The 11,225-nt window shown below is 44.7% G+C and overlaps 1 protein-coding gene across 1 annotated transcript; it reads left to right on the top strand.

The window, feature by feature from the left end:
- Nucleotides 1–1,504: 1,504 nt before the first annotated feature.
- On the top strand, nucleotides 1,505–6,878 carry LOC136501389 (lysine histidine transporter 2-like). Its single transcript, XM_066496901.1, has 7 exons — nucleotides 1,505–1,755; nucleotides 1,841–2,004; nucleotides 4,818–5,595; nucleotides 5,722–5,827; nucleotides 5,914–6,005; nucleotides 6,111–6,179; nucleotides 6,268–6,878. Exons 1-7 carry the CDS (start codon nucleotides 1,678–1,680, stop codon nucleotides 6,364–6,366), a joined length of 1,386 nt encoding a protein of 461 aa, XP_066352998.1. The 5' UTR covers nucleotides 1,505–1,677; the 3' UTR covers nucleotides 6,367–6,878.
- Nucleotides 6,879–11,225: the final 4,347 nt, after the last annotated feature.

Genomic DNA, 11,225 nt, shown 5'->3' with positions numbered 1-11,225 from the left:
GAACTCTTCGCAACAACAACGATCCAATGGACTGCCAGTCTCTAGTGAAGTTGCCAAAAAGTGAACCTTGCAGCACCGTCTGCGGAAACTGGACCACCCGGTTTTGTTGGGACAAATTAACAAACGCTTGCCTAGGAGAGATCCCAATCAGAGCAAGCGCACCTTGAGTTTGACCTAGCGTTGGTAGGCCAACTATGGTGTCTTTCTCATGCCATGGAAACGAGTGAAGAATAGCACATAGTGGTATAGAGGAAAATGTAAAAGTTAAATGTCAAAGGATGTAAGATAAATGTGTTTGACCGATTGGTTGATACTCAATTGGTTGTGATGACCCTTTGTATTTATATTGGAAAAATCTTACGAAGGATATAACTTTCTCATCCAGACTCCAAATTAATTAAGCATTCCACATATACATTTCAATCGTATTGACGAGACTTGTGCAATGATGAAGTTCATTCTAACAATAATGTTGGTCTTCTTCAAAGCCGCATGATCCGATTTCTTACCAATATCGATCAAGAACAACCGTCATAATTATTGACCGGTCACTGCTGACGTGCACTTAATGTTCGTCACTATTTAGCTATGTGACCTTTCATGCATAGGAGTAGTGATTATTACATCTTGATTGCGTGCTCAGTCTCAGTATCAATTTATCGTCACGTTTTGTTAGCAGCTTGTTTGGCCAGTTTCACGGTGGTTGTCGATTCTTTATCGGAAGCACGGTAGCAATTCCAGGAGAAGAAGAATAGTCCAAGCAGCTGTATATATATGGGTACAAAAACCCGTGTAGCACTCACAGAAATTAAACAAAAAATCAGTGGAAAATCGAACGCAATCATACCACACGGAACCTGCAGAAACCACAGGAGGTTTTTCAAGATCCGTGTCCCCGACGCGAAAATGTGGGGGGAGAAGAGAAACACACGCTAATACGCTATATCAGTTGGCTCATCGTCGTCCGTGTATAGCTAGCCCAGCCAAGTCGCAGAGAACGGCAAGACCGGAACACTTGAAGTCGACGATCCATGTGTAGCAACCTAGGCAGGCAGGGCAGAGACTTGTCTACAATTTCCGTCGACACGTACGTTTCGTCCAGCCGGGAACCTGCCGATAGTAAAACCAAGTCGTCGATCGCTTTCAGCATCAACGACGCTTCAACTGTTCCACAGGATCTGTAGGAGGAAATTTGATCGACACCCGGCGCATATATGGCCGCACAGTCATTGACTTTTATTTATTTATTTATTTATTTATCCTCTCTATCTATCTACTAGCTAGAGTACGTACGTCTAGAACGATGACACATGCGTTGGAAGGAGAATTAGACGATCGACGCATGGAACTCCGCCTCCCCATCAATCACGTTACCAGAGAGTACGTGCAACGTGAGGCTTTGACCAGTTGAGCACACACTGACACCGACAGAAGCGACCGAACGAACAACGAAGCGAATTTCTTCTCCTGCTTTCAGATGGAGATCGGATGCATGGCCTGGGTCTGGGTGAGCCACGACACCAGCAACCTGCTGCTGCTGGAGTATAAACAAGACGAGCTCGCTCTGCTTCCTCTCCTGCTATCTTTCCATCATCTACCTCCCTCTCCCATAATCTCCACTGCTCCAGGCTCGATCTCATCTTTGGCAGCATCCCTCCCATCGTGCGTGCGTGCGTGATGGCGTCAGTCCAGCCGTCCACGGAGACGACGAAGCCAGCAGGGCCGCCTGCCAACGATTCTAATTCTCCCGCCAGGGTACGTTTGCCCGCCGGCCGTCACCAATTCCATCACCATGCATGCAGCTTGCCAGCGACTAATGATGGCAACAACTCGATCGCAGGACGATGGCAGCAGGAGCGCCGAGGAGAAGGCAGCGATCGACAACTGGCTCCCCATCAACGCGTCGAGGAACGCCAAGTGGTGGTACTCCGCCTTCCACAACGTCACCGCCATGGTCGGCGCCGGCGTGCTCGGCCTTCCCTACGCCATGTCCGAGCTCGGCTGGTATGTACACTTGTCAATTATCAATCTAGCTAGTATTCCCTCTGCCCAAATTTTTTTTTTGCAGTTCTCACTTTTCAGCGAGTCAAACAATCAAAAGTTTGACTAAAGTTATACAAAAAAATAATAACATTTATGATATACAAAATATGTATCGTTAATTTAATTATGAACTATGTTTTTTTAGTAAATCTAATTGAAGACATAAATATCAATACTATTTAATATATACTTATTAGTTAAATTAAGCCAGTCTGACTTACATAATTTTTATAGTTGTATTTTTTTGGACGGACGTACGGAGTACTGTATTGCATAATTAACGTTCTCCATGCCTCCTACCGAAATATATCCATTTTGGAAGTTCCACACTGGGATTCCCTATGTGTTGACTAGTCAAAATATTCTCGATTTTGTTATGAAATTTGACTGAAATTTTGTACCGAGACGTAAAAAGAAGAAACTAATTAATACACTAGACTAGGATTGATTTCCCCTTTTATACAGGAGAGAATTTCTTATTTGACACTGGAAAAATGAGTCGTTCCTTTGTTGGTCCTAAAATTTTCTTCATTCCCTATTTGACACTCACTTCAACTTTTATCCCTAATTTGACACTACCGTCAAATTCATTAGCTAACGATGTTAACTGGCTGTTAAAAAGATGTTTTTGCCCCTAGACGCATGCAGACGCTGGCGGAGGCGCGATGCATGCATCGGGCGTTGGGCGCATGCATGCAGCGCATGCATGCATCGCTCGCTGGCTGGTCTTTTTTTGCAGCTGGGCGCATGCATCTGAGGCAGGCGCAGGTTTTTTTTCTCTCAAATTTACTTCGTCGCTTTTTTTTATTTTGTTTTTTTTGCTGGTGGCTAGTTTGCAGAAACTGGCAAGCCGTTTTTTCTTTTTTTTCAACATGATACAACATCAATTTAACACATTTATACAACATTTATTTTAACATTTATACAGCATGATAATGACACATGATATAGCAAGTTCACATACCGACACCACATTAACTTCAAAAACATAACGGTTCACATATACATGCAAGTTCATAGGAGTTCAAATTCACATGCAAGTTCACAGGAGTTCAAATTAACATGCAAGTTGGCAAGCAGTTTTCTCCTCAAAGTTGAACTGAACTTAAGAAAAGTCAGTAATAGAAGTTTGATCCCTAAGATCAAAGAACAACTTTGTCCATTACACCTTGGCCTGATTCAAACTGGAAGCCGTTCAAAATTTGAGCCAAAGTTGGCCAAAACTCTGAAAATCGGCAAACTTGAAAATTTTGTCTGTCTGAATGAACGCGTTCCCACAAACTTTGGGGCTCCATATTTTCAAATCCGTTTATATTTTGAGCAAAATCCATTTGTAAGATTTAAACCTGGATGTTAGGGCTACAAGTTTTATAAAGGTAGAATTTGAAGTGCAGTTCAAAATTTGGAAGATAAACGTGCTCAAACCCGGCCCTGTTAACTGGCCGTTCACCTGCCTCGCGTGAACCGCGCCCAAGGAGCGTCGCGCCGCGAACGCCCGCCCGCCGCCCGTCGCCCGCCGCGTGGCTCTCGCCCATTGGCGACTCGCCGACAGCCACGACAAGACAAGTCGAGCCGCGACCGCCCTATCCCCCAGCGTGCTTATCTGTCGCCCAACCGGCACCCGCGCCCTCCGCTCCCGGCACGCCATGCTCCACCGCCTCCCCGGCCAAGCCGCCTCCACCAAAGCGCCGCTCGACCATGACCGCACGAGTGCCTCGCTCCGCCAACCGGCTCCCCCGACAAACCCGCGCTGGCCCGACACAAATCGTCTCCGCCCAATGCCCAAAAGATCTCCCCTAGGAGCTCGTGCCCGTCGCCAATGGCGTCCGCCACCTATCCCCACGCGCTAGCAGCACCCTGGCTCCTCTCCGGTCCGACCGTGCAGCGCCCAAGCCCCGCCTCGCCTCACCGCGCTGCCCCGACCCTTAACAAGCGTCAATGCACCGCCTAAGCTCGTTCCTCCCCCGCGCCATAGCCTCCGCCACACACTGCTCCAAGCACCGCCGTGGAGCCCCTGTCTCCGCCCCGTGAAACCTCGCGCCGTCACTCGCCTTAGCTCCGCAACATCGCTGCATAGCTCCCGCACCCACTTGTTGCCATCTCGCCCCGCCGGGGGGGAGGGGGGCTCGCCGCAGCCATCTCGCCTCGCCCGAGGGAGCCGACGGCCAGCCGCCGCCTCAATCTGCCGCGCCGGTTTTGTCTAGGGTTGGAGCAGAGACGCACTGGAGAGAAAATGAGAAGGAACGGGAGACCTAGGAGAGAAGAGAAACGGGAGAGGAAGGAGGGTAATTTGGATCCAAAAGATATTATCTGACAACGTGGCCCATGGTTACTAACGGGAGAAGCTAATAGAACGGACGGTAGTGTCAAATTAGGGATGAAAGTTAAAGTGAGTGTCAAATAGGGAACGAAGGAAATTTCAGGGCCAACAAAGGAACGACTTATTTTCCTAGTGTCAAAGAAGGAATTCTCTCTTTAGGTAGACGGGACGATTTGTGGGCATTTGGGCTTTCGGCCGGTTAGATTGAAATTTGAAATTGGGCTGAATTTTTTTGGTGCTATGCATGACGTCATTTCAGGCCTCACCGAAATGACGGACAAAATTCGCCGAGTTTCGGCCCATTCTGTTCGAATCCTATGCTCGCTGAAGCTGAACATATCAGTCATCTGTGACACTTTCTGCTAAAAAAAAGTCATATGTGACACTTGTCATGAATGAATAACCAACCAACGTCCTACATATAATTTTTGTTATATATTCCTGTCAATTGTAGGGGCGCTGGCGTCACGATTATGCTCTTGTCATGGATCATCACGCTGTACACGCTGTGGCAGATGGTGGAGATGCACGAGATGGTCCCCGGAAAGCGGTTCGACCGGTACCACGAGCTCGGGCAGCACGCGTTCGGCGAGCGGCTGGGCCTCTGGATCGTCGTGCCGCAGCAGCTCGTCGTCGAGGTGGGCGTCAACATCGTCTACATGGTCACCGGCGGCACCTCGCTGAAGAAGTTCCACGACACGGTCTGCGAGAGCTGCAAGCAACTCAAGCTCACCTACTTCATCATGATCTTCGCCTCCGTCCACTTCGTGCTCTCTCAGCTCCCCAACTTCAACTCCATCTCCGGCGTGTCCCTTGCCGCCGCCGTCATGTCGCTCAGCTACTCCACCATCGCGTGGGGCGCGTCGGTGGACAAGGGGAAGGTGGCGGACGTGGACTACGGGATGCGGGCGACGACGACGACAGGGAAGGTGTTCGGCTTCTTGGGAGCGCTAGGGACCGTGGCGTTCGCCTACGCCGGGCACAACGTGGTGCTGGAGATCCAGGCCACTATCCCGTCGACGCCGGAGAAGCCGTCCAAGAAGCCGATGTGGAAGGGCGTCGTCGTCGCCTACATCGTCGTCGCGCTGTGCTACTTCCCTGTCTCATTCGTCGGTTACTGGGCCTTTGGCAAAACTGTTGACAGCGACATCCTCGTCACGCTCTCCAGGCCCAAGTGGCTCATCGCCCTCGCCAACATGATGGTCGTCATCCATGTCATTGGCAGCTACCAGGTACATATTGTACATACATATATATGTCTTCCAACTTCCAAGTCAAGCATGTATAGTTGTATACATGGAAGATGATGGAACTCAGTACTGCACCATCTCTGAACTGAATGATCGATGGCTGCACAGATTTATGCGATGCCGGTGTTCGACATGATGGAGACGGTGCTGGTGAAGAAGCTGCGGTTCCCTCCAGGCCTGACGCTCCGTCTGATTGCCCGTACCGTCTATGTTGGTAATGCCTTTGCCTGAACACAGCTTTATTTTTTATCAGCCTAAACTCTGAACAAATAAGACTGACGAGATGCCACATGTGTGCAGCGTTCACAATGTTCATAGCCATCACCTTTCCCTTTTTCGATGGATTGCTCAGTTTCTTCGGTGGATTCGCGTTTGCGCCGACAACTTATTTCGTAAGCCCCTGTCGATTGCGACTATCCAATTGTGTTTTGGGTTTCAGAATGTAGCATGACAACATGAGAGCTGACCAAATCTTGTTTTTTTTCCTTTTCTGCCAGCTTCCCTGCATCATGTGGCTCGCAATCTACAAGCCCAAAAGGTTCAGCCTCTCATGGTTCGCCAATTGGGTAAGAACTAACCGACAAGAATCCAACCTATCTTATCTGAGCTTAACCTGTTGTCGTCTAACTTACTTGTGCTCTCCCTATTCTTCAGATCTGCATTATACTTGGAGTGCTTCTGATGGTACTGGCGCCGATTGGAGGACTCCGGAATATCATTATTAGCGCCAAGACATACCATTTCTACCAGTAAACATGCATGATTGTCCAACACAATGCAAACCCCTTGTTTATCTAATTACAACAGAGACCCTGACAAGTCTCAGGCCACATTAATCATCAGCTGAACAGGTTTTGGATTTTGTACCACGAGATTCCGAACTTCTTGTTTGCCACGACAAAAAGCTCGCATCAGATGCTCTAATCGGCAACCGACTATAATGTCTAGTGCGAGTTCTTTGCCGTGCCAAAAAGGGAATGTCACCATGGTATACAGAACTTAAAGCTTGTTCCAGTGATGAATAACGTTCCTGACATGTCAAGTTTCCCTTAGCCATGGCCTAACCTAGGAGTTTGCATTGAACGGATCATATACATGTATCTGTTGTTTTTCTTCGTAATTATTTATATTCAGGGGAATGTTAGCTTTTGTGTATGTCTAAAACGGAAAATGAAAGTGTGGTGCATGCTTTGTATTTTTTTTTAGATAATGAAAATGGTGCTTTGTATTTGTTGAAAAAGAATTCCGAGCAGTTGAGGGAGATTTTCTCCGCATTTTCATTCAATTAATCGGGACTAGAGGGTAACCTTTAGTCCCAGACTGAGCCACCAACCGGGACTAAATAATGTTCAAGCTATATATCCACTTAGCTTTCTTGTATATATACATGACACAGGTAACGGGCTTCCTTGGTCCTCAGGTCTTTTAACGGTAAGAGGCCCACATCCGAAAACGGCCTCCAGACCTCCTCCGTTAATGAATTTACCGCGGCGGTCATTTTTTCGATGCCTCCGAAAATCATTGCATATTTTAGGAGACGTGTAGACTTTGTGTCGGCCTCCGAAAATCCTAGGAGCCTGTCTCACAAATCATTTATGTAGCAGTATATATCAAATACCTTGAAAGCGAGATTCTCATCTGCTTGACGCTCTAAGAGACGCTCGAACTTGATACAGAGATCCTGAATGCTTGACTAAAGATCCTCCACCTTGGATTGTTCTTGAGGCTTCTAGTTTGACAGATCTTGTAGCACCGAGGTGTTCGCTTCCAACGCCGCCTTGAGCGAGTTGTGTTGTTGATCCATCCACGATTGCATCCCCTCGAGGAACGTTCTGAGGTCGCCGATCTGAGCTTCCATCGCCACCAACGTCTTCTGCTCTCTAGTCTGGTAGACTGGTACTGAGGTCGAAGTCCGAAGGCGCCACCAGACTTGCTCTCTCCGCCGACGAGGGCAAACTCGTTGGCCAACCGAATCCCAAAGACCCCACCGCTCTAGTCGATCTGAGATTTCACTCAATCACTCTCTCTATTGTATCACACGAAGAATTTAAGTGGTCTTTACAAGATCTGGCTCTCGAGATTACAGAAATGGGGCAAGATGCTCCCGCCACCACACTCCGGACACGATTGGCCTATTTTCCTGGGTTTCTTCTCCCCCCATTCTTCGTGTGTTCTCCTTTTACATGCCTCCTCTGCAACTTGGTTGGGCCTGCATCACTTGGGCTACCAGGTTGGACCGAGATACTTGGTGTTAGGCTTTCTCTGTCTTCTGGACTTTCGGTTCTTTGGGCCATCGCCAGTTTCCGCAGCGTCTGCTACTCCAGCCTCTACGCCTTCTCGAAGGTAATCTGACACTGACAGCAGAGCACAGACTTGTCTACAATTTCCGTCAACACGTTTCGTCGTCGTTTGGCCCTCCAGAAAACTGCAGACAGAACGAAGTCGATCGTTTCAGCATCAATGAGACAACGACCGGACTGCGGTTATAAGTTCGAGGAAATTTGGTCACACACGGTAGGTGGCACAGCACACTCCTTGACTTCAATTTATTCTCTCTTGAGTCAAATCGGCATTTTGTGTTGAAGGAAAAGACACACGAAATTCATCACGTTATCGCCTTATCGGAGACAGAGTGCGAGGTGAGGCTTTGAACACACACACTATGACACTAACACTGACAGCAGCGCGAATGTGCCTTCTCCTGCTGTCAGATGGGAGATCGGATGGCCTGTATGAGCTAGCCTAGCCACCAAGGCAGCAAGCTGCTGGAGCCATGCGTTGTGTTCTATAAAGAAGACGGGCTCTACTCCCTCTCCTATCTTTCCATCTTCTTCCCTCTCCAATCTCTCCTTTTCTCCGGTCTCTCTCCCATCTTTGGCGTCCAACCCATCGTGCGTGATGTCAGTCCAGCCGTCCATGCAGACGCAACAAGGGCCTGACAACTATTCTCTCGCCGGGGTACATCCGTCACCAATTCACTATGCATGAACGTCTCTCTTCTCTCTCTACTCTCCCGATCTGCTTCATCATGTTTGCACGCCCATTATTGCGCCTTTTTGTTTGAGTAAGTTCATCAGCAATCCTCAAAGTAGTCAAAATGCATTTTTGGCTCCTGAATTTGTACCACTCGTCTAGGTCAAAAGAGTGTTTAACCAACCTGCTATATTCTACATGGCATGTTGATGCAGTTCTTAAGTAGCAGATGGGACCCACATGTCAGCGACGCGGCTCCACCTTAGAAAAATATAGCTTTTTCATAAGATAATTCTTAAATGAAAATTGCAGCTCTAATCTACAACTTTTTAGCTTTGAGTGTTTTTATTTGAGATTATTAAGATGCTCAAACAAAGAATATAAAGTTTTAGAAGCATATTAATCACGTATGAGAGCTTGTTGCCTTAGAAAAATCATATCTTTCTTCTATATATCGGATAAAGATATTTTTGTATTTGATAATTATAGCTCTCAATGAGATCAATAAATTTCTAATTTTGAGTTTTGTCATTTGAGGTCTTTAATTAAGATGCTCAAAACAAATAATATAAAGTTTTAACAACATATATTAATCACGTATCATGGCTTGTCACCTTAGAAAAAACATATCTTTCTTATATGGTGTCAGATAAAGATACTTTGTATATGAAAGTAGTGGCTCGATGAGATATACAACTTTATAGTTTTGAGTTTTTTTATTTGAAGTTTTTTATATTTTTAAATAAATTTTTACAAAACACGACCAATATGCTGCTGAATTCTATATTATTTTTTTAGCATATTAACGACCTCAAATGACAAAATATAAAACTAGGAATTTCTAGATATCATCGAGAGCTACAATTTTTATATACAAAGTATCTTTATCCTACACCATACGAGTAATATATGATTTTTCGAAGGCGACATGCCCTAGTACCCGATTAATATACTACCAAAACTTTATATTATTCTTTTTAAATATCTTAACAATCTCAGATAACAAAACTCAAAACTAGAAATTTATAGATTTCATAAAGAGCTATAATTTTCATATAAAAATCATCTTCATCAAAGTTGTATAAAAAAAGATATGATTTTTCTAAAGTGGAGCCTTACCGGTAACACGTAGGTCCCATATGTCAAATCCACGTAAGTGCTAAATCGGCATGCCACCTAAGATATCGGGCTAGATAAATACCCGTTTAGATATAGATGAGACCTGTTACAAGTTTAAAGAGACAAAAATGCATTTTGAGACTTCGAGGACATAGACAACATCTCCACCTCCTGAGGACCGACGTTTTATTGTATTCCTTTTCTTTTACCTTCGTCCATACATGCATGTTTAGCCTTTTAAAAAGACTATAGACACGCCAAAATTGAGAAAGTTACGATTATCTATTTCGGAACATTTGGGTACCAATATGAGTTTAAATTGTTATGATACTTCAAATGATGATGAGCCGTTTATTTAAGTAGATCCAAATAGTTAGGATTATCTATTACTTATTTGCGGGTAATAGGTGAAATATATATTTATTTTATTTTTATTTTTATAAAATGGGGTAAGTAAAAAATGTTTTGGATTAAAAAAATCTCTCTTCTAGTTGTCATTGTTGCATGTGTGATTTGTTAGATATGATAAATATGTTTCTTAACATACCATATTTTGATTAGTTGGAACATACCTTGTTTTATATCTAGAACGTTTTTCATACGTGTTCTTATTCAATTGTGAATTCTTTTACTATGTTACCTGACAATTGGATTATGAATGTGTTTTTTAATGTGTTAGCTAATCGAAAATGTTTTAAGAAAAGTATTCTCTCCATCCCATCAAAACTGTCATTCTCAGTTACTGTGAAGTTAAATATTTTTAACTTTAACAAAATATATATAGAAATATTAATCTTTTTTTGCAAGCGGGCTTGTTCTGTATTTCATTAAGAAAGCAGGAATGTTTGAGGTTACTAGAGTGTTCCAGCGAGACAGGGAGCACCCACCAAGCATCAACAAAGAACTATATATGGACTATACGGCCCTAGAATTGTGCGACCAAGCAAACATATTAATATTTACAGTGCATAATTAGTATCACTAGATAAATCGTTAAATATATTTCCGTAATAACCTTATTTGGAGATTCAAATGTTGATAATATCTTTTACAAATCTAATTAAATTTAAGAAAGTTTTACTAGCACAAACCTGGTAAAAATATATTTTTTTAAAACAGAGTGAGTATTAACTAAAGTGATGTGTCTCCTTTCGTGCCACGTGACGCATGATGCTGAGAAGGAAGACGCGCCGCTGCCCTCTAATCAGGGATTTGGTGGCATTTTTTTATAGGTTATTTTATTTATTTAGTTATTTTATAATTTTTAAAAATCAACGGCTCAGATAGAGTACTAGTATCTCTTGCCGATGAATGGATAAAGTACTGTGGCAAGTTCCTACAGTTAGCGTGAATATCCTTGTTACAACAAAAGTTTTGTTTTGGAACAAAAAGATCAAACTCGATCGAGCTTTGCTTGTGTGTGGGAGCAGCGTGACCAATCAAGCTCCGCAGCTTGCGAGCGACTCAGTGGCGGAGCCACCGCCCGGCCACCCCGGGCGGCCGGCGGGCTCCTCGACAAA

The sequence above is a fragment of the Miscanthus floridulus genome, chromosome 13 (genome assembly GCF_019320115.1).
Source record: "Miscanthus floridulus cultivar M001 chromosome 13, ASM1932011v1, whole genome shotgun sequence".
Taxonomy (NCBI): Eukaryota; Viridiplantae; Streptophyta; class Magnoliopsida; order Poales; family Poaceae; genus Miscanthus; species Miscanthus floridulus.
Note: the sequence above shows the minus strand (reverse complement) of the source record. Positions and strands in the feature narration are given on the sequence as shown.